Below are 24,771 nucleotides of genomic sequence, written 5' to 3'. Positions count from 1 at the left end.
CATTGATGTTGTTGAAGTCGCCAAGACTGAGTTTTGCTACAGTGCCTTGATGGATACGGATCGATTCGAATCTCATACCACTAATAATTTCAAGGAACTTGTCCATAAAAGCAACTTTTTAGTGCAACTTTGGTTAGAAATAAATGCAACTTTTTACTGCAACTTTTATGAAAAATAAGTGCAACCTTGCGGGGATTTGACTGCAACAAAAACTATATAGTCATCAGTGTTAAATTAATATCTTAGCCGCCATAGCAACGCTCAAGCGTTGCTCGGATACGTGTGGTTTCTCACCTGACAGTTTTGAGAAGCGACTTAATAACACGCAACTATGTCCGATTGGGGCGCATTGTGTCCGAATATTAAGGTGAAGACTGAACAATGTTAGATATGCGGACTAAATTCCACCTCTATATTTAAAACATTCAAAGTATAGATTGCGAACTAGAACCCCCCCCCCTCCCGACGTATCAGGCCATGAATTGCGGTCGGGAACCCTCATTCAGGGTTGTAACCAAGTCACAATGTTCCGAGTCACAAGTCAATCAAGCTTCGTTAATATTGACCCGAGTCAAGTAGAGCCATTGTCGATTCACCACCGAGTGAAGTCCGAGTCCAAGTCCGGTAGCAAAGGATCGAGTCCGAGTCCAAGTCATTAAGTTCGCTGATCAGTTTCTAGTTCAATTAATGTTCATATTACATTTTTATTACTCTGCTTCGATGATATCGATAGCTACGCATTCATAATATAGTGATTTCCCCGGCTTCTAACAGTTTCTGGCTCCATTTTACAAATACCAGCACTGACAAACGAAATGCCAATAATGTGGTAACATTGCTGTTCTTCGAAGTTACATTGAAATACTTGCCTTGACCGTCTTAGTCTTGAGCCATATGACTTGGTGAGTTATGGGCAATGACTCGAGCACAAGTCGAGTCAATACACCAATTAACTCAAGTCGAGTCGAGTCATTTTCCGTATTTATGAAAATGACTCGAGTCAAGTCGAGTCACCGAAAAATCGCGACTAGAGTCCTACTCGAGTCGAGTCATGACTCGAGTCATTACAACCCTGCTCTCATCTTATCCAGTCCTATTAAGAATGAGTATAGATAAGTACGTCAAACACGTACTCAATGCGCTGTTCAATGCACGCTCGTACGTTAATGCAACATACGGGTAAAATCGTATTACAGAAATCAGAAAACTTACAGGCTGGAGTAGCCATATAGAATAAAGCGCGAAAATGTGAACGGAATGATGTACAGGAAAAAAAATTCAGCATGCTTTTCATACGAATTTCGCATGTCGTCAATATTCGTACGGACACGACTTCATATTTTATCGTTAAGGGGCGCGATCGGGGAGTGCGAATGAGATATCTGGATGATCCCCTCTATAACCTTCCCGTCGGGTCCGATAATCTTCCCACGTATACAACAGTGTTCGTGAACATGTCGTAGAGAATGAAAATGAAAGGCCTGTCGTACGTCAAAATCTCATAATCGGGAAAGTCGTTGGCGCGTACGGCGTCCGAAGCTTTGTGATAGACGAAGCCTTGCGTGCCGTATTCGTCGACCTGAAACGACAGTGTGTTAGTTCATTTAGTTCATCATTACTTCCTCCACACTAAGAGGGAGTCAAAACGTTGATACTTAAGTGGAAGTATATAAGTAACACCGTGACATTTTACTCAATTACAGGAGAAGATAAAATTTCAAAGGCATTTCAAAACTACTCAAAGTTGTAGTTGTAGAAAGGGAAGATATGAATAGTACTCAAATAAGTGATAGTTAGTTGTTGGGTAGCATCCTTTTATCAGTTTATCAGCAAACTGACAAACGACAGCACTACACATGTATTGTTTCCGAATATATATTCAGTTATCGCGATACATGGGCCATAAATGACGCGAAATCTGGAATCTGGACGTCCGAGCGGGTCTTTCCTAAAAGTGTCCTCTTTTCCGTATCGCAAAATATGGTAACCCTATACCAGAGGTCGTCCACTCAAAACGGGTCTCGGGCCACTTCAAATTTCGTAGCTACCGCTGACCACATGAATTCAATATCGATATATAATAGGTAACCACGTTTTAAAACTTTACGTCAGTATAACGCGCTGTGCTACCCAACATAGGCGATGGGCATAGTGACCACAAAAGAAGCAACATTAGTCACTACGCTTGAGGTTTTCGCTCCTCCTCACCTGCTTCCAGACGGCATCGATCCAAAATTCTGATATCGTTCGAGCACTATTGTGTCATAATACAGAAGTGACTTATTATCATTGTGATTTTCATTAGTTCTACAAGCAGACATGGGCAATGCAATGGTGAAGGAGAACGATGGTAGAATTCAGTCCCTAAACTTTTTTGAATGCAAAGGGTAAGTTTGCCACAAATTCTAGTGAAGCTTCTTTTAGGTTAATAGTTGAATTGCTTTAAATGCGGACACCTACAATTTTGGTCATGTGCGATTTGGAAAATATTTACTGCGTGGTCCTACCTCGAAGCGTATCTTGTTAACAGTGGAGGCAACCGAGATTTTTCCGTCGTATTTCGTTCCCACTTTCAGGCTGTTTCTGAGGCTTGATCTCCATTCGATGAAAATTTGCCGAATGCCCATCCTCTTTAAGAAGAACTTCAGCTTCTGCGACCCCGCCAGTTGAAACTTCGGAATCCGAATTCGAACCTTTCATACAATTATGCATGAGAATATCAACGTCGGTTCATTAAATATGCTCAGATATATCTCGAAGGTATCTCGTATATATTATTTACTCTTGAGGAAGATACAAATGATGGATCGCACATTTTCTGGGTTGAAAGGTTTCTCTTCATTGCTTTGCAACAACTATAAGCAGCAGGTAGCGGTTACTCTCATGCAGTCCCTGGACAAGGTACTCTGGCGCATGGAATCGTGACACATGTATACTCCCGGATTACATCAAAATTGTACGGTCTCACTTGCCAATCATTCGAGTTGTACGTAAGTTAAGGCTAAGAAGACAAATTTAAGTGAATGTAATTATCGCGAGGGGCACGATACCACAGTTTTGTTTTGAATACTGCAAGTGAGGCACCTTCAACAATCCTCGTCTATCCCACTATACGCCACTTACGTGATTGGACTCGTTGCCATACAACAATGTCTGTAACACGCCATCATCCAATCCGGTTTCAACTCGCCGAATGGGCGTGCCTTTGTGCGGCATGATCAAAATCAAACAAGGGTCGATATTGCTCCCATCTGCAACATTATAGGGTATCATGAAATGGTGAGGCTCGCAGCATCGCTCTACAGAATGGAGGGCTGCTCTGGGTTCTGCTCTCTGGGCTTCGTCCCTCCAGACCCCCTCAGGCTATACGCTGTTTACCACTACTTATCATCTACATTGGGTGTCCGTTTTATGAGTAAGCTTTTCTCGCCTGTACGCGCGAAGCGCGGAGAATTTCTATAATTCATGATTCAATCGGTCAATATGTTCGGGCATTGCATAAATATTGCTACTAATTGTTATCCTCTCTCTGCTCACGTAATCACATTTACCAGTAGAGCAGAGTGGGGTGTGTTTGAAAAGGTAGGACCACTCAATAACAATTAAACATCTTTGTGGGTATACCCTTCGGCAGGGACGAAACAGCACTTCGTCAGGCCCCCCAAAAAACTTGGGTCTTGGGCTCCCGTAGGGTGATAACCCCCCCCCATCACATTGTTCGCTTTTGTCACCAAAATATAGCTGTACTGTTTAGTGAGCCAGCGCGAGGCGCGAAAACTTTCGGTAATTCATGATAAAATCGGTCAATAAGATCGGGAATTGCGTATATATTGCTTTCAATTTCTTGTCCTCTGTCCTCACATAATCAGATTTGCCAGCAGATCTAAGTGAGGTGTCTTGGAAACTGTAGGTCCCGTAAATATTAATTAAACATCTTCGGGCGGGCAGACCCGTTAGTATGACTTCGTTAGATGATGTTATTTCGTGACCTTCAGTCTGCTATATCAAAAAATAAAGAATCGCATATACGTACTAAACTAAAAGACGCTCACGATTTCAAATTGGTATTTCGTCACATCATAATTCTTCCCTGCGGGATGGTATTTGTCTTGTGAGGTTCAGATTGCCAAGACAGGAACATTCGGCGCGAGTCATTTAGTCGCCTATGGATAATCAAACCTATATGTATTTTGTCTATATAACGAAGTTTTCGGTCAGCATAAGGCCAGTCCTTTTCGACCAAGGTTTTCTCGCTGCCGATCGTTCTGGCACACTTCTTGGAGTCGCATGTTACATGGCCTAAAACTTTATCTCTTGGTGCGTCGTGGCGCGGTAATGGCCAAAGCCGATATGCCCATTTCTATAAATCTTGCGCATTTTTTCTTGGGGGAATATTACCCAATAATTAAGATATTTGACAGCTTGAAATTGCGCATAGCGCGACAAAATTTTGAAAATGCTGCCTAAAAATTCAAAAAATACTCTATACTTTATGCTAATTCACGAAATAATTTCGGGCCCCCTTCGAGCTCACCCCCTTCAATTGGGGGGTTTGGGGTGCGGAAGTTACGGTCTTGGTCACACTATACAAAGAAACGGACTGGGTAGATTTATTGAATCCGCGACCTACAACAGTAGCCTACTAAACTACAATATGGGAAAACATTCGATATCTTCCTGTCTTTTCGGTGAATTGCAATCTTGTGGTGTTTTTAAAGGATAAAATCTTTAAAAATAAACTCAATTCAACTGCAATTGGCGATGACGAGCATCATTAAAATCGGGCCAAGCTAGGTTATATTGGTCGCTTATGAGGTTAGGAAATGCGAAACAAGCATGCTAGAAACATACATGCCCATTGCCCATTGCCCATTGCCTATTGCCCAGAAATAGTTAAAACCTGGTAGCAGCATGCTATTCTGAATGCTAGAGTACCGATTCCGCGATTGCGGTATAAGCTAATTTAGTTCGTCTGTTCTCACGACAATCGCGTTCTGGCAACGAGAAATTGCGCACAGGCGTAGCATACGAATACATTTACGCTAGCATCCGAAGTCCATCTCATTTCATTCGGGATACATTGGTGGTAGTAGTGGTAGTACCATTCAACCGAAAGCAGACCAAACAGATAAGCTGCCTATCATGACAGGCATATAGGCTTTCGGTTTTACGCGAGGTCGATACATACGAGTATAAATTACAATAAATCAAGATATTATATATGTGAATTTTCACCAGAGCATATTACCCGTAATCTATTCGTAGAAAGCCAATAATGGCCTGCTTGGGGCTATATCGATATCATCGTATATTAGCTAATGGATATTTTATTGCTGTAGAATAGACAAGTAGTGTGGAGTAACATCTCGACGAAAACGAGCGTTTAATTGTTGCGAAGTGTCGATATATGATCGTCATATTCAAATAATTTCTCCTTGGCCAAACGACCGGCTAGCGCTCTGCGACATTGAGATGAATATGCACTATGCAGCGTGATTCGTATGCATACTTGTTACTAATCACGTTGCCAGCACGAAAAGAAATTCAACAGAAAACTTAAGTAAACTGTCGCCATGTGCTGTCAATATTATACTAATTTTCGATAATTTTTAAAGGAGGACATACGGTAACCCTACGTAACACTCACCAGGAACATCGTACGGAATTTTGACAAGGTCGGCTTGTAACTTTTTGGAGGAGAGATGCTGAACTGGCGATTGAGAGGTGATGAAATCAGTCGACCTCTTCCGCTTGCCAAGTCGATAGAACACGCCTCGCGATGCATTTAGAAACGGTGAACTCCACGTCCCCTAATGTGGATGGTGTTATTCAGCATGACTAGACGAAGTCATATGACTCGACACTCACATATCAGGACCGACTATTGAAAAATAGGCCCGGAAACTATCTTTATCGGCTTGAATAAGCATGTTTAGAGTGAGAAAATGACTAAATAATGAATTCTAGGCCTTCGATATCACTCAAGGATTTCACAGATATGAGTTGAGCCTGGCTTGAATTCGATACTGAACAGTGAACAGTATGAATTGTACTCGGAACCGAGTCTTAACACTATGACTCGGTCTCGACCCGTCACTCTCTGACTTGGACTCGGTGTTGAATTTATAATGTCTCGAATCGACTTGTCTCGAGCCAAAACTATGAAGACAAATTGACATGTGACTCGGAACCTTGTGACTTGGTTCCAACCCTGGATAATTTGACCTAACCGATAGTTTTTGAACCGATTTACTTAATACTTTTCACACGTTAATTTTCTACTTTCACTTGAAGTAGTTTTGAAGTGTATCTTATTCTGCTTGTAATTCCGTAGAAATTTACGGCGCTACTTCTACTTCTTCTCGAGTATCAACGCTCGCTACTTTGACCACCTCTGCGTGTTAGCTACATGTAACAGTCTTGAGACTATACACTAACTAAACTGAAATACAAATTGAGGACTATTGCTTACTGTGAAGAATATGGAGCAGGTCGCGGCGATCTTTGCATTGCTTTGTAAAGAATTTCGTTTCATGATCTGATTTACGATACCATCCGTCTGACGGGACACCCATCTGTTGATTTGACGCTCGGCGAGCCTTGGATTCACGCGGATGGGTAGCTGTCGAGGAAACTCACGGTTGATGTTGTTGTTTTTGTTGATGAAAAGATTGGTGTTTCTCGCATTGCGGCATTTTGCACCACGGCCAATGAGATATACTGTGTATACCACGAAAGGAGGTCATATGAAATGATGATCAAATATCAAAATAGATTGTAAACAATCAGGTCACAAATGGCGGTGATACAAACTCAGTAACATAATAATATAATAATAATAATGATGCATGAGAGTTAATGAGTAAATTGGTAATACACCAATTCACTTTTAGTTGGGCACATTTATAACCCTATACGTTGACTATATCAGGAAAAATTTCCGAAGTGCGTTCAGATTTAGGAAATCTGGCAATAACACGCCTCGCAAAATATAGCGTAAGGTAGCAACGTTGGCGGCAGGGTTTTCGATCGTCGTCTTTTTAGTTGTCCTATTACATAGAAAGATGATCGAAGGACGATTATCCGATATCTAAGCCCATCTCCCTGCACTTAATAAAATCGCCCCTGAGCCGCATCGTAGAGCGTCACCCGAAAGTTCCTTCCCAAAAAGTATTGGGTTACCTTATGTAGTTACGATGGCCCAAACTCGAACATTGATTGCAAAAACTATCGATAAAAATACGTCAAGACCATATGGATATTTTGTCACATGCGTCAACTTTGCTGAATGCTTAATATATCTATTGGAACGCCCGGTGAATGGTTTGGTCAGTCCATTTTTTCATGTAATATCATCAGCTCAACTTCAAATCGATACAGTGTCTTAGGATAAATTAAATATGGGCGCTACAAGAGCAGAAGCTATATACCGCTATAGATGTGTACGCGGGATTTGGGATCGGTAATGAAACTGGGCGGACAGGAATCTGGAAGCTTTTCGCAAACACATTATAGAGTAGCCTATATACCAGGGACGGCAACATACGGCCCGCGTAAAGTTTCCCGTCTTACATGATAATGCGGCCCGCCATCCCCTACCAGTCTGCTTATATTCCCCACTACTTGCTTAAACGTCAAATTTTAGTGACTATATATGTTATTATATACGTATGCGGGGTGCGCGCACTGCGCAGCGTGCGAGAGTAGAGCTTACGCGTAAGTTCGTCGAAGCGAGAAAACTTACATTATCGACATTTACCATGTACTCAACCCTAATGAATTGATATCGTGGTAAATTTGGCATACCGGGATTATCGAACGCCTTGATATCTTAATTAAGAATTACACCTTGTGTGTGGTGAGATAGCGTAGCGGTATAATCCACACCTACAACACCAATGGGTTGTAGGTTCGAGTCCGACCGAGGTCAACTCCAGGATTCTTACCTGAGCGTTCGAGGTTTATCTAGGCTCCTCCTCGTCATCTCATCCGCGTAAGCGGTGCCTTACAAAAAGCCTAGAAGAGGGCCGTGCCACAGATACGGAATCAAAAATAAGGAATATCGGCCTGGCGTAAGTAAATGACCATAGTAGTCGACGAATACCACTAATATCAGTACCGTGCGTTAATTGACCAGAGAGAAGCAAGCATGGCAGCGCCTTTATGACAACAGCCTACTGTTCTAAAATCCATATTGTTTTCGTCATTATCGGCGAGAAATGGCTCTGCAGTGACATTGCTGTCACTAAAATACACATTCATTAAATACGCTTTATTTCTTGGATATGTGGATAAATGGGCGAATAATGTATCGATTAAGCAATCCGGCCCGCCAAGTAGCCTACTTAATTTTCCTATATCCGGCCCACCGACTAGAGAAGTTGCCCGCCCCTGCTATATACGAACCACGGTCATTTCTGTTCCGTAAATTCCTGTCTTCGTAACGAAGTCTGCGTCGAATGTAAGATTCCTGTCGCCAAACAGTCGCGTGGCGGTACGCAGTCTTGCTGTATTTCGCCTTGGCTTGTCTCTGATGACGAATGGCGTGTTGAATCGGTCAGCATGGTATGCCGAGAGTGTGCAGCGATCGAATTCCTGGATGTCTTGTCTAAATAGGTTTACATATAATATAATCTATATCTCAGTCGCAATTTAAAAATATAATAATAGCACGAGGGCTGAGGAATCGAATAATTTCTGTGCGACTCAATTACCGATTCCTGGAAGAATCCAAATCGTGACGCTGACTCCGGCTGACAACTCCATAAATTTCAAGTTGTACTATCTCCAACTACTCCCGACTCAGTCAGTTTTGAAATAACGACTCCGACTCATGAAATTTCAATCAATCAATCAATCATTTATTTTGTCACACCAGTGAAAATCCGGTACGGACCAGGATGACGACGAGGGGCCGCAAGGCCTTAGTACACAGTCGCCACCTGTATCGCCACCTGTATCGGAGTTCACGACTCTGATTCATACTCCCCGTTTAAAGAAATAGCCAAGCACACCCAGCAACAAAACTCTGGGATCATATTGACCAATATCGACACAGAATGCGAATGAAATGGTATAATATAATATGGTACCATCAAAATATAATTTTCATTTAAAACGAAAACATTGTACAAGGAATATTTATTGCAAATCCCTTTCAGATACCATTTCAAGAATGCAAGGCTCCACTGTGGAAAGTGTCATGGTATTGTTCGGTAGAAACGCAACATTGTGATACCGATTGTTTATTACAAATGAGCTTATAAATATTGGAGATGGACTAGGCATTTCAGAAGGACGCCTGTCGATATACTGATCGAACCTAACTACCTACAACCAATGATGGCCAATACAGGCGTATCATCACTCATCACAAATCATATGTACGCGTTGAGTGTGCGTGTGACGGCGTGAGTGCTGGCCTCCAGGTAACCCCTGATATCGGCGCACTTGTGCGGATGAAAACTTGCAGTGCCGATGACAAACGTGGTGCGGATGAGTGCGGGTGGAAAATATATATATTATATATACATATTTTCCGATTTCTCCATCGTGGAAGAATAAAAATAAATCGAAAACGATATCAAGTACAGTCCCCCTAACTTTTGTCGTTGCTTGTAAAAACTTCTTGAACTTACGACGCTGAACTTACTTACGACGCACCGCTAATAGTAGCTTATACAGTATAATTTTGCATCGCACCAGTCGAAGTGAAATAATTACGTATAATTACGTAGTGTGTAACATACTGCATTCATTTTTGTTGTTGTTATTCAATGACTCCTTTGTTCCTGATATTATCTTATTACGGACTGTAGTGATATCATGATCTTCATCAAATCATCAAAATCTCCAGGTGATCTGATAATTTCGCTATCCATAATGTGGTCGTATAGTTGTGTAGTTTCCGTATTATACCATTTTGTGTAAAACTTTTGAATTGGTTGAAATCCACCTGTCTGTCTGACAGTCTGTTTATGAATACAAATAACATTGGTAATACCAGTCGGCCAAGGTTGTTGTTTATGGCATACATATCGTGTTTGTCTACTATGGTCAATTGGGCATTTACGTCAGACCAATTTTCTTCATTTTTATTCCGTAGATGCTGACTTTTAGCACGGCCCACTTGTGGGTCTTCATAAGACACCACTTACACCGAGGGCGGGCGACATACGGTCGCGGCGGGATTTTAAGCGGCCTGCAGACACTTTCCGGTTTTACATGATCATGTGGCCCTGGTTCTTCATACGTTTGCGAACAAACATTTTCGACCATGAACAATTGAACATCAGCAAGACGCAAGCTGCGTTCCAGTCGAACCCGTGCAAGTGCAGTCGTAACTAAGGGTCTCTATGTCCGTCATACAGCCAGAGTGCAAATACCTTGTTGAAAACTTTGATCAACCACAGATGTCACATTGACTTCAACAGCTATTGATGTAGGCCTATATAACGTTTATAAATTCATTGAATACTGAACACAGGTGTATATGTTTTAAACGTAAATTTTACATTATGTATGATATATTTCCTGTATATAGGTGGATAAATCCGCGAATAATATTTTGATTCAGGAATCCGGTCCGCCAAACACTTCATTTTCCCATCTCTGGAGAAGTTGCCCGGCCCTGGCTTACGCGGATGAGATAGCAAGGGGGAGCCTAGATAAATCTCCAACACTTAGGTAGGAATCCCGAAGTCGACCTCGGTCGGACTCGAACCTGCAACCCATTGGAGTTGCAGCTGTGGATTGCCACTACGCTATCTCGACAGTGGTTCTTAACCTTGTCTCCAGCGCCCCCCGTATTAGGTATTATATCTTGCATCACACAACGTGTCGACATCGGAAAATGAGGCACCATAACACTTTTAAGAGTGAAGGCTTTTTAGCCAAAATTATAAATTTGTACTATATCAGTCAGTGTATTTCTTCATCGCACCATAATATATAATTCTGTTTGAGACCCACAAGCTCACATGTACATTATAGAATATGGGTTGCTTTGTTAGGAGTAAATGTTTGTACAACTTGTACAGTACAAGTCAAAAACTAGGTGCATTATTCTAGAAATTTCAGCGAACTAAATTCAAAGTTAGCACTGAGCAATGAGCAATGAGCATACGTCAAAACCGCATTTTCAGTTGATTTTGTAGTCGCGTACAAAATACAATACAATCAAGTTTCCCTTATTGCCATTCGTGGAGGTCGATGCGGGATGTAAACATTAAACTCTAACACAATTGGTAATAAAGGTATGAGCCCGTACCCGACGGTTGTTCTAACAACCTTAATTTGATCATGAATATAGTTCTTACAAGTATTAGATCGTTAATTAGTTGAGTAGTCATTGGGCGCGATGCTGGCGTGAAATATTTCCTGTACTGAAGTTGACAACTGTAAAGACCCGACCTCTTCCCAATCGCTTTTCGTGCAATCCTTAAAATATGGGGGGGGGGCAGACCATTGGAATTTCTGGAAAGGGGCGCTGGAGGAAAAAAGGTTAATAACCACTGGGATAGACCAATGTGAATGTTAGATTAGGTGATCGCTATTGCTTGTTTCTTCTTGTGTGCTCATTTCATCGCATAATAGTGTCTCGTGTATCGCATTGTTCATTGCTCAGAGTGTGTCTTGTGCTTGATTCATTGATTGATTAGTCTACTTACTGAGCTCTTTTGCGTTGCTACATTTCAATTGTAATTCTGGAGTCGACCTCGGTCGAACTCGCAACCTATTGGTGTTGCAGCTGTGGCACACACCACAATGCTGTCTCGCCACGAGATAATGCACTGAAGTGTATTTATTTAACATAGAGTTCAACCAAACCTGTCACCTTGCTTCAGTACTTGTAAAATTTCATTCCTTGGTGTGCCAGGCGACGTTCCGTGTGAAACCATCGACAGTAGCATCCCCACAGCCAGCGGAGATAGCAAGAGATTTCGCGTCTGCGCCATCAACTTCGATGCCGTCTTGTAAAGCGACAATGCGAACTGGCGACTAACGACACTTTCGTGTTCCGTACTGTAAATACAGTTGAAAAGGTCGGTATATTGGAAGTCCTCGTCAGAGGGAATGTTTCTATAATACAGCGCATATACGCTGTGCAAACGATGAAAATTTATTGGAGACCGTTTTCAGGTAGTCTCGTGGGTATTGATACTGCTGAGTGGGAAACGAGCCCAATTACCTGTGCCTTTATACCTGTAAGGTAGGCTTACCATATTTTGGAAATCAAAAAAGAGGACACTTTTTCAGAAATTTGCAACTTGCAAAACCGGAGTAAAATTCTCAAAAACCGGTTAATTTTTCCCACTTTGTGATCGGTTGACTAAAAAAAAGGTCATCACTTCTGCTCAAAGCTCAAAATAACGTTTTTTACTCCACATTGCCAGGTGGATGACTAAAAAAAAAAAAAAAAAAAAAAAAGGTCATCTTTTCGCTCACAGCTAAAATCACAGTTTTTCACTCCGGAATACCCGTCGGAGCTTCACTTCTGTGCTAATATGCGGCATATCACTCGCAATTTGCTCTAAATCTGCCTAAATTTTCAAAAAAGAGGACAAAAATCTCAAAAAAGAGGACAAATAGGCGTCCTCCGAGGACACTTTCAAAAAAGTCAAAAAAGAGGACAAATCCTCTTAAAAGAGGACGTATGGTAAGCCTACTGTAAGGCATTCGGGAAATCCACAGCACGACTTATGGCAACGCTGTAAACAAATATATATGACACGTAAAAGTTTTGCATGTATGAAAATCAAAATAAAGATAGGACGGAAATGGCAACGCCAGGTGCTCCCCACGGGGTCATAAATAGCTGATTTAGATTCTATGCAGTTTCGGTATTTTTTGTCTCGTGGAAATGCCAAGCCCGAAACTGTAAATCCAACAAATACCAAACACGTTTCAGATCAAGTTCCGTTTTGACATACAAGAAGATTATAAATATAATATCATAGTGTCCTAAATGGTGTGTGGACACGGAGAGATTGAACGGCTCACCGCCTTTGGGTTGTATACGTCATACTTTCAATTTGGCCAAAGGCAATTTTACTGCCATTTTTGACCGGCTTGCCGATTGCTAAATATGATAAAACGGGTATCAATGGATAGCTGCTGCTGTACTGGTTACGAATATATAAATTTTATTGTTCCCATGGCCCCGGAACCCCCCAAAACCAGCCTCGAATTTTGAATTGTGTTGAAGTTCGGCATGGTGACGCAACAATTACGTCTGGCTTTTGCTCCTGCGCTGCAGTCTCGTTTTGCTAGACAGCAATGACAACTTATGCTGCTTTGCACAGCACGCATGGTTGAATTTATCTACCGGCTCCTCATCGCCGCTCCTCGCAACTATTGAAGTGTTTTCAAAGTCCCAGTAAAAAGTAATCGAAGGATGGCATTGAGGACCAGATGATAAGCGGATTTTGATTTTCGAGAATCCGAATGCGTCCGACAGCTTGACTATCTGGGGAACAATCCCGTCCGAATCGGGAGAAAATCGTCGAAAAATCCACCCGAATCCGAAACTTCACGTTCAAGAATCCGTGTTGAAAATTTTTTCGAAGAATCATTATTGTATACAGCTGAGCTGATATACAGTTCGGGTACAGCCGTAACAATATTGCATGGCAGTAGATAAATATGCCGAGTGTAAATTACAAGCCTACAGCATTTGCTTGATGCCGCATTTAAAATACCGGTATCTTCACTGTGGACCAGTTGGAAAAATTATCGCTTTATAATTCTGTAGGCCTTTCGTTTTCCTGAGTTATGGATTAAGGATGGTATTTTTCGAAGTGGATGAAGTACAAAACAAGCAATAATTTTCGCACCCCGTTCAGCGTAACAATAGCTGCGGACATGTCAATTATAATCAGCCCGCCGATGCGCTATAAAAGATCTTGGGTCCAATGACATTTCATCTCAACTCAGTCAGCAAATTCCACCGCTACATGATGATAATCAGGATTTAATAGACACGTCGGTTCCATACATTGGCCTCGGGTGACAGTAAGTCCTTTCAAACGGTTTGTTGAAACTTCAGTATATTTGTGTGAGTCAAACGGGCGATTATGATTACGAAATGACATCCTGGCTTGTGTATGTATTGTGGAGTATGGAAGGTGACAGGTAAAGCTCTGGCCAGTGGCCAGCATGTTCATTATTGTACAGTTACGCGGTTATCCGTATTTCCATATTTTCATCGTTTTGTGACATTTAACAATATTAGCATACATGTAGGACAGGCAGTAATCGAGTACACCCCATTTTGTCCACAGTGCAATAACTGTGAAAGTATACACATACACATCTCTTTCCCACACGCCAAGTAAATATTTATGGACCCGAATACATTCCTCAGGCCATTCTCAACCACATAAATTAAGATTTTTGAAATTCAAGCCGATGTAAATATATTCATATATTGTTTCCAAGCTTTCACGACATTCCGCTCCTGTTATCGGTTCCGGCATCCAATATGGCGTATATATAACATTTTAAAAGAACTCAGCATACACGCGATGTGGGTGAGGTGACAGAATATTACTCTGATCGGCATTATTTCCGCAATATACTCGGCATATCTCGACAAAGGATGGCGATATACTGTATGGTAAACCATGTTCAAAACTGTATTGTTGTGTACAAAACGACTCATTAGCCAAGCTATGTGTGTTATCAAAACAAATTGAACAGCCGTGAACTGGTTATATTGGTTCTCCAGGTCATTATAGCGAGCTTTCAGAATTAAAAATTAGTTTTGGGCCGCTGGTCTCTGTATATAGCACGCTGTGCCAAATAATCGCTACGTAGGGTGACATAATCGCACTTAGGCGCCATTGACAATATTGTATGTTCATGGAGAATATTTACAATAAATTTTATGGATAATAGATATTTTCACTGACCTCAGTGGGTTGCTTTAGTAATACAATCTAAACGTAGTTAGGGCTGCATTCAAAACAAAGAGTGCCATTATAAAAAAAGTTTTTAAAAACTCGTATAATTATGAAATATTGGCGAAAATACTTTCGAAAAACATGTATAGTATGAGCCTATTGACGATTTGCACCAGATATAGTCGATGTATACGATATGCAGATATTGGACAAGGGTCGGAAGCTATTCTCGCCTAAGGAGCCATGTGGGTGGACCTATATTTTCAATTGTCAATCTCACTCCATTTCGACGTCATACTTAAATATTCGTGGCGTCATGACTACGAGAAAACAAAAAAAAAAAATACATGTTTTAAACAAGGGCCATGTTTGTTTTTAATCGATTTGTGTTTTAAATGCAACCCTACATAGTAATAGTATATACATATCACATATAATTGTAACGTACTATTGTCATGGAAAACCGCTTTCTGGACCTAATATTTGGAATTTCGGAATGCTGGATACACAATTATATGAATTAGGTCACAATCCACTACATCTCTACATTGATAAAAATATCTCTGCTTCGTGCTCATCCCAGATCGTCGTTCTGGCTACGCCCATGTTTCGCTCAACGGCCATTTCGTCAAGCCGAGATTTTAAAATTGGGAGACAGGACAGCTAACGTTTCATCATTTTCTTTTCACAACGTGGATAATGGATATCTTTAAGCTTTTCATTAACACGCCTCGAACGCGATACCGTTCTGTTAGAGTATAGGACCATACATGAAAGATTTTGTCTACAAAGGATAAGGTTCCTGTTATTAGTTTACGAAAAACACAATTTTATGATTCATATGCGTATCACTCGGAACCGTCAATAGAATATTCCAAATATAGTCTCCAAGTCACATTTAATATTATAAGCATAAATGCCATAGCTATAGCTATGACAAAACAGGCCTATCTGATGTTATCCACGGCCTAATTTAAGCAATAGACAAACGGGATATCGCAATTAAAGAATTGTCACTTCAGGATAACACAACTATGTTACAGCGTACCATACTTTTGACGAGTGTAACACAGTCACAATGTAATTTGCTGTAACAGCCGTAGCATTGCCTCACAGAGATTTGTTCCCGACAATTTACCAATCAAGCGGGAAATACGGAATAAATCAATTAACGTAATTAAGAGCAATGTCACAACGATGAGCAATAAAACCATTCGATTAATGATACAGATAAGCTATACCGGTACCCTGGGAAAATAGTAATGAAATGTTCATCGTTTAACTGTGAATTCGCTAAAAAAAAACTTACTCGCATGTTTCTTGCTCTGTCGCATAATCCTGTGACAGACAGACAGACGCGAAGACGCAAAGAATGCAATACAATTCAACGCGAACTAAATGCATGACGACTGGCTGTAATGAGGAATAACTGATTTGTTCACACTCCGCTATACATATCTCATCGAAATTATTGACAAGATCATCTCCTCACCTCTACCGTCGTAGCGTGTATCAAGGAAACTTTCCGACGGCGAGGTATGCAGGAAAATTAAATCCCGATGTTAAAGGTGAACGATACGAAATCAGAGTCAACGGCAATCTATCTTTGCCCGAAGCGATATTACGTAGATATATTGACAGTTATTTGTGTGATTTTTCACATTGCTATCCCATAGGAACAAAATGTTATGCTCGCCATTCTAATTATTTCCATACTTTATTTCGACTGATGTTGGCCGTATAATTTACATGGAACACAGTGCAAGCAATCTTTTGACAAGTGTCAGCAAGTGACCAAAATCTCGTGATTGCACGACACGTACAAACAGTTAAGGCCTGTAGAAATGAGAGGATCCCGTAATTTAAATATCTCGATCCGAATTGAAAATGATTTAATATTTGTGGACTTGGCGAATTCGTAAATTTTGAGCATATTCCGTATCACACAGTTATAATAATGTGCGTACCTTAAAACATGAATGATACAGGTTGGTAGCTCCCTGCCGTGCAGGCACAAATGTATCTACATATAATAGGGATGTTGCGAACCCCTGCGGAATGTTCTGGATTGTCTAAACGCAAGCTTTTATCAAAGACTGTTTGTGAACACGGGCTTATGACGTCATGTGACGTCAGAATGCTAATATCAAGGAATTGGACTATATCTAGATATATGTTTATTTAGATTGATGAATCAAATTTTTTTGTCCCACTTATAGGAATTAGCAATAAAATGATATTATTTGTTTGGAATTTTGGTTGGATGAGGTTGCATTGGGAAGCCATCATGTCTTTCTCTCCTCGCCCCTGTCTCTATCAGATATGGACAAAGTTAGTAGACGTCAAAGAATGCTTGATGCAATTCGTAGGATGACACTCATAACGATGTGACTTTAACGAAATGTCATTATCTCCTGATGTTTTAATAACAACATCTCGTTGGCAAAGTTATGTTAGCACCCGGACCCAATAACCTTTTGTCCGTCAGGGCCATGCATTCACATCAAGTATTGTAGTAATGCTCAGGGAATGATCGGAGTCTGGGAACTATTTTGCAACATAGACTAAAATATACTTTTTCCGTCTCATCAGACATTGATAACTACGTCACTATGCCTATGGGCCAAGCCCGTATTAGTGACGGGAACGAGTCATTTGGATATTAAGAACTAAAACAGCGTGATATGTCAAGCGATGTTCTCAAAACTCACTATAATGATGTAATATTGATGTTTTCTATACATGGTCGGCGATGATTCATGGACCATAACTTAGACTTAACTTAAATTAGACTGGACTGGAAAAAGAGGCAAGTCTAGAGGCCAGTCATTAAAGATTAAAATATAGCAATTTGATTTGCCTTGAGCAGAAACTAGAAGCGAACATATACAATACATAAACTCTATACTTGGCGGTTGGAGTCGGTCTTAAGTTATGCAAAACAATAGCAAAACGATTATAAGAGCTGTATTTCAACATTGCAGTCCAAATTTTCCGCCTGAATAATCTCTATTTCTTGAGCTCTTCAAGAAGAACTCTAAAGTTGATATCACTTTATAATAAAACGATTTTGTGATCCTGATTTTACTGCATATTTATACACCACTCCGGTACGTCGCAAACACCTAAATTAGTCGAGATCATTTTGGATAGGACAGTGCCTGGAAGTCATCCCCACTCTTGCGTATTGTAAATTCCTTTGCGAGAATGACTTGAGCATGTTTACAACATGCATGTCTTGAGGTAATGAAGCATGCGAGACGCAGACACCAACAAACACCGAAATGTTATCGCTCAAGACATCAGGCGAGTTCTGTTAGATGATAGCGTGCGTGATGCAATCTTCGCTAAAATACACAGTGATCAGACCGTATAGCTTCGTTATGTATATTATTATCAAACTGATGATCGGACCAAAAATCAGATCACCAGTGAACCGCGTTACCGATCTATAAAAGCCTTGTAAGAGCTTCTATGTATCATGTGGTTTTCAAGAATCGGGAAAATTTGAATAAACGATAAGAAAACCTTGTAGATTCGCCTATCTAGAACGCTAATGCTCATAGGCTATAACTGTTTTCGTTATTTGGTTCTATATATGTAGCATATTTTATACACCAATCTCTATTGCTAAATACTTCGATAATTATATATGCCGCTTTTTAAAGCGTCACGTTGTGTATATACAAATTATACATTTATACAGTTTCAAACATCACTAACGTAATAGAGTTTCCCATACACGACATGTTTACAGTCTGCCCTAATTCCGGTAAATATTCATTATAAAATATGCGATGCAGGTAAGCCGAAATTACTAGAGAAAGATCACGTATTATCGGGCGATTATGTTATACTTTACTATATTGGACTCCGACAAGGTAGCTTATCACGTACGGTAAATGTGGAATTCATGATCAAAATGTATGTCATGTTTTTACAAATTGTGCCCACGCTGATATGCTTACATGACCTGTATACTATACATGTTCTATATGCTAATAAGGTGTACAGTGCACCCTGGAGCTCTAGCCAGTGTTGCCTCATAAACTGCGATGTGACTCCGGCTATCCTATTGTCTCACACAATGTATAATGCGATAAGACACAATGCGATGTAATGAACAGATAGGAGGATGTCGAACGACACGCAGTTGCGATCCTTTTAATCTAACATCCGCCTCGGCCCAGAGTGCCCGATGTCACAGTTCGCCGCGGCCCCTTCTACTAGTTCTTTCCATTCCTTGTGAGTGCTTTCTTTCGCGGGTCTTGTTCTGGGCTTTTTTTGTCGCCGTAAGAACGGCGGCGGTGGGAGAAGAGGAGCCCATATAAACCTCCGACGGGAATCGAACCGCGTCCGCCCGAGTGGTGGGCGCTTATCGTTACCACTATGCTATCTCCCCCCCAAATTATCTATGTGATCGGGCGATGTCAACCTGAATGATTTTTCTGTTGACGGATCACAAGAAAAAGCATCACGAAGAATGTGTATGTGTACCTTTATGGCTGTCATCAACATTATCAAATATTGATAAGCCGAAAGCAGACTATAAACTGATGCGATACATGAATTAGGCCCAAGATAATCGGATTTGACAAAAAATTGTCAAGGTTAAATACTTGCAGAGGAAGAGGACCATATTTTATAGATCTGACTGGCTTCCTAAACTGTATTCTTTGCGACCCCATTTTAAAGACAAATTTCTATGCGGCACTGCGATAGGCACTGTAGCCATATATGGATTACAGTTCTTATCTATCACTAAATATACGGATGTAGATTGTATTCTACCGATAGAAGTCCATTGAAGGGCTGTAATGACTCGAGTCCTACTTGAGTCGCAATATTTCATTGAATTGACTTGATCCGAGTCATTTTCTTACATATCGAGACATCCTATACGACGTCTTTTATCTGTGCGAAGAAACATGTTGAGAGTTGAGAAAAATGAGTTTATCATGAATGCGAGGCATTATAAATGTCACCCAAGAGTTTCAAAAAAGAGTTCGATTCCCAGCACTATCGCTCGGACTGAAAAGCGTTTGCCCTCTGGCTTGGCTTCGGGTTTGACTCGGTGGTCGATTGAAAATGATACGAGTCAAAACAGATTGGCTTGTGACTCGGAACCTTGTGATTTGGTTACAACCTTCTCTATTACAGATCGACGTGCCAATGAAATTTCATGTATTATTTTCCCGAAAGAAAAAACTAACTATTTACAAAATAAAACTGAAAGGAAACGACTTTAAAACAACGGAGGCCTTCTAATACGATGAATGCGATTAATGATTTCGACCTAAGTCATATAGGCCTACTCGCGACATTATTACGACAATAACGCAAGACGACCTGTATCCTCAGCAGTTTTCAAAGAGGACCAACAATAGCAGCAACATATTTTGCTGTTAAGTGTTTGTAAGCTTTACAAAATACTCAAGAAGCATTTCAATAGATCACATCGAATTTTCGCACGCCCTGTATCAAAATAACGTTTTATTTGGGGGATTTCACTCTCCACTCCGCGTTGGTCACAACTAGATTCAAATAAACACCGATTGGTTTCAATATAGCGAAGCGACAGAAGAAATGACACGAAAACAGGTCACCAACTAGGCCTAATGGTTAATGAAGTTTAGCCAATGATATAACGGGCCAGCGTGTATTGAAATTTGGGAATAAGTTCACCAGATGTCTTTTCCGCCTGCCTACTACACATGCAAGCCAGTGAGCTCCATAGAAACCAAATGTCGAACCAACCAATATATATATCACAATCGCTGATATATATTGTCAACTTCGGCTGTGTCTGTGTCAATATCACTTTGTTCAATTATATACGTGGTATTTGAATAACTGAAGGTGGGACACGGGGATTATTGATTAGATTAATTGCGGCAGTTCATTAAACTCAACTTGACTCCCGGGATTCCTCATTTCCTTTTCCATTAATTTCAATTTAGGCTATTTTTGCAATGCAGCGACAATTTTTGATAAGCTCAATCAAATCATCGATTCGAAGATACATTTCCATTTGCCAAAGACACACAATGTGATGCACAGGACACAATCCGATGTATTAGTAGTGAACATAGCAGGACGTTGAAATGACAACATCAACCTCGGTCTAGCACCAGGCCCACTGCTCAATGATTTTTTGGCTGTCTTTCTTTAGACGCCCGCCTCTTTCCCCTACTCCCCCGTACGTCTTTCATTAGGTCTTTCTCTGAGCTCTTTTGTAAAGACCCCGCAAAAACGAACTAGACACCACACTTCGAACCGTGCTACTGTCGAGAATAGGTCCAGTTTCTCGCCTGAGTGGTTGACAGAGGTTCAACCACTATGCCAACTCCGCCGATATTATATATTTGAAGTCCATAACATATCGGGATTATCGCTAAAGAGTAACGTATCGCTTGCGAAATTGAAAGGGAGGCATACATCAAACCGTCAGGACTATAGGCCTACATATCCGTCACTATAGTCATACTGAGAGGATGATATCCCCTTGCAACTATATCAACTATAAATTTTTACAGCGCCACGGCAATCTTTTTCAACATCGCATATTAACTATTAGTTATAAGATTCTTTATTGGCAGAAGAAAACCGATGATAAAGCCCTATTGGTTATCTCAAAATCTTCCTAATGGTATATTGGAGTCTGTCGCGTTCTGTATTTGAGAACTTCGCCGAATTCCCATGACTTGGCTCAAGTTTATATGCAGGGTTGTAATGACTCGAGTCATGACTCGACTCGAGTCCGACTCAAGTCACGATTTGGTGACTCGACTTGACTCTAGTCAATTTTTCAAATGCTTAAAATGACTCGACTCGACTTGAGTCAATTTGTGAATTGACTCGACTTGTGCTCGAGTCATTGTGCATGACTCGAACCGAGTCATATGACTCGAGACTTGGACGACCGAGAGTCCAAGACAGACATTTCATTGCAACTTGAAAGAATAGTAAAGTCACCGCATTATTAATGGGGAAGCACTGCCGCCACGACACCAATGGTTGCGGGTTCGAGTCTCGGCTCTGCCATGTTTCTGTGTGTCGGAGGTTTATCTGGGCTCCACATCGCCGATCCCGCTGTAATTACAGCCCAGAGGAAGAGAGAGCCGAACTCCTCAAAGAAGGCAGCAAATGACCACGAAAATGACGCAAGAGAAAAAAAGCGAAGAAATACCTTTACTGTGCGGGCGCAAATGACCGAAGTGTTTACAAGCGCCAATTATGTCAATAAAACAAACAAAAAAGCCGCATTATTGATATTTCGTCTATCAGTTCTGATTCTTGGAAAATCGGGACAGAAACTCTTAGGACTGACGAAAATTACGACATTATGAATGCGAGCCATTCTATATCACTGGAGCAGAGTTGAAAAAAGTGGGCTGAACAGGATTGAATTCAAAGCTGAACAGTGAACAGAACGACTTGGACTAGGACCCGAGTCACAACCTTATGCGAATCTGCAAGCCTTCGCAGAACCCAAATTTGTCGGTTTGCCACAATAGAAACATCTATCGCTATACATATATTAGCCTACAACCTCCCCTGCGTACGGCACTACACACGACGTGACACCATCAACAGTCTCAATTCGACTACTGATCGTGCCTAATTGTCTGTAGCCAATGATGGCCAAGTCATCACAAATGGGTTAAGTGTGTGTCTTGGCCTCCAGTGTAACCCCCGAGACTGGCTCAGTGAGCCCCTAGGGTTCCCGGGAACCCCCGTTATTAATAACCACTGGTTTACGATTAAAGCACAAGTGAAGTGATATGACGGATATTTTGCCTCGGCCATCGGCTATATTCTATATATATTATATATGCAATGCATATTGCATACCCATAAGGATGGCGTGAACCTCTGAAAGGTTCAGGTTCGTGTGAACGTCGAAAGGTCGAAAGGTTCTGTGTGAACGCGAACGTGAACCTCATGACATCACGTGACGTCATATTGCTAATTACAACCCTACATTTCAATGAAGTGATAGCCCATATTAACGTACATTGTACACGATACCTAGCGTCGACTCGGGTCACATAATGACACAATGCTGAACTACATATTGACGTTTTAAACATCGCCACATGTATCAACTGGTGCAATCAAATGATATAATGATCCCATAAAATCAATGTCTCCCTTCACTTTGCCAACTATTTCCCCGAGGACTTGCAAGGGGATATAAGCTTACGCCGTAACAGTCTAGGCCAGACCGGACAATATATTCGGCGTCTGAGTATTGCTACGTTGATATTGAGCACAGCGTAAAACGAGGGTATAAACTTGCTACTGATATTATCCCATTGACTAGTTATACAGCTACAAGCAACAAGCCAACACCCCAATCGCACGGATTTGGTTTTTGTGGTACGGTAAACATATGAAATCAAGATTTACCCCGTAGGCCTGCTAGATTTTTTACATCAGACAACGATATCAATTTCATCGATTGTTTGGCTAACCATCATTCGCTGACTACCTACATGTAGTGTATTTCGCTCTTGATGTTTTGTGACTGCGGGTCAAGCTCACGGCAGAGAGTCACTAAATATTCACAAGCGGAAATCTGGATATTTCGAGCAAACTTTTGTAACAAAGCAAGTAAAATTTTTGAGATTGTCAAGATGCATGTTCGTTTACTATTGAATTTTTATGCTGCCAGCACCATGCATAGAGTGACCCGCAGTTGAAATGCAATAATTTCAACCAATGGTGTTATAATGACATGAAAATTGTAATATATGAAAAAGGATCACAGTGCAGAACCTACCAAGATTCGTTTGTGAACGTGAACCTCGAAATTTCTGAGGTTCACAAACAGAACGCGAACCTCACGTTCACACCATCCCTAAATTACCCAATGCGTCTGACGACGATTAAGATACTGAAAGTCTGTACTTAAAATTGACACGCAATGGCTGAATTTGAGATGATATGACTTCAGTCAAAATTTGAAGTGACTAATCTAGGGTTACCATATTTTGGAATCGGGGAAGGAGGATTCTTTTTCAAATTTTCAAACTTTTACGCGAGGAAAATGGTAAATTTGTCCCACTTCGTGGTCGGCTGACTAAAAAAAATGGTCAACTTTCCGGCTCAGCTCACGAAATAGCCACCGCAGCGTTACTTCGGAGCTGATTTACTGTATCTCAGTCGAATTTGCCCTACACTTACCAAAAATTCTCAAACAAGAGGAAAAAATCTCAAAAAGGACAGTTAGGCGTCCGCAGAGGACCTTTTCAAAAACCTGGAAAAGGAGAACAAATCCTCCCAAAGTAAGACGTATGGTAACCCTACTTTATCCCAACACTGCTACAGTTATAAAACAGGGCGTTCAGTAGACCCTACTGACGCGAAAATTGGAGGCCGGCCGATATATTTCATATTTAACGTATACCTTCTCATTAATAATAGTAATCTGCTCCGTGCATTCGCAATAAAACTGCAGCAGGGTAAAATCACAAGCATTTCCATCCGAAAATGCGTAGGGTAGGCTATATAATTCGTTAGTTGAGGAAACGCAACCGCATTCCACCAATAAGTGAGCTCCTGTGGACATCATATAGCCTCGTCCTACCGATGTGAAAACAGAATAACTGCCATACCTTACCTTTTTCTACATCATCAATCGAAAGCACCAGCATTGCCCAATCAATGTCCAAACAACGGGGAAGCATGATGCTAATTTTGATCATAGAATGTTTGGTTTACTTCCCTCTGTTTGTCGCCGCTAATCAACCTCCATAATTAGTCGGAAGCGTACCGGTCTGACGGTACCGTCGCAAATGGTTTATAGTAATGGACCGATTCACAACTGATAATAGTAACAATTTGCGATGCCTGTAGCAAGGCA

The 24,771-nt window shown here is 41.0% G+C and overlaps 1 protein-coding gene across 1 annotated transcript; it reads right to left on the bottom strand.

The window, feature by feature from the left end:
- Positions 1-1,130: 1,130 nt before the first annotated feature.
- LOC145458919 (serine protease inhibitor 27A-like) lies at positions 1,131-16,410 on the bottom strand. The gene is made up of 8 exons (XM_080337430.1): positions 16,213-16,410; positions 11,830-12,024; positions 8,407-8,608; positions 6,473-6,622; positions 5,648-5,810; positions 3,124-3,251; positions 2,508-2,693; positions 1,131-1,579 (listed from the first exon to the last, which is right to left on the bottom strand). The coding sequence occupies exons 1-8, from the start codon at positions 16,305-16,307 to the stop codon at positions 1,397-1,399; spliced, it is 1,302 nt and encodes a 433-aa protein (XP_080193556.1). The 5' UTR covers positions 16,308-16,410; the 3' UTR covers positions 1,131-1,396.
- Positions 16,411-24,771: the final 8,361 nt, after the last annotated feature.

The sequence above is a fragment of the Botryllus schlosseri genome, chromosome 16 (genome assembly GCF_051294905.1).
Source record: "Botryllus schlosseri isolate E-star chromosome 16, Bs_hap1, whole genome shotgun sequence".
Classification (NCBI taxonomy): domain Eukaryota; kingdom Metazoa; phylum Chordata; class Ascidiacea; order Stolidobranchia; family Styelidae; genus Botryllus; species Botryllus schlosseri.
Note: the sequence above shows the minus strand (reverse complement) of the source record. Positions and strands in the feature narration are given on the sequence as shown.

Coding starts and splice junctions, on each gene's coding strand:
- LOC145458919 (XM_080337430.1), bottom strand. CDS start 16,307: ATGCATTTAGTTCGCGTTGAATTGTATTGCATTCTTTGCGTCTTCGCG. Junction 2,694..3,123: donor ATGGCAACGAGTCCAATCAC/GTAAGTGGCGTA, acceptor ATTGTATGAAAG/GTTCGAATTCGGATTCCGAA. Junction 1,580..2,507: donor TTAACAAGATACGCTTCGAG/GTAGGACCACGC, acceptor CTGTCGTTTCAG/GTCGACGAATACGGCACGCA.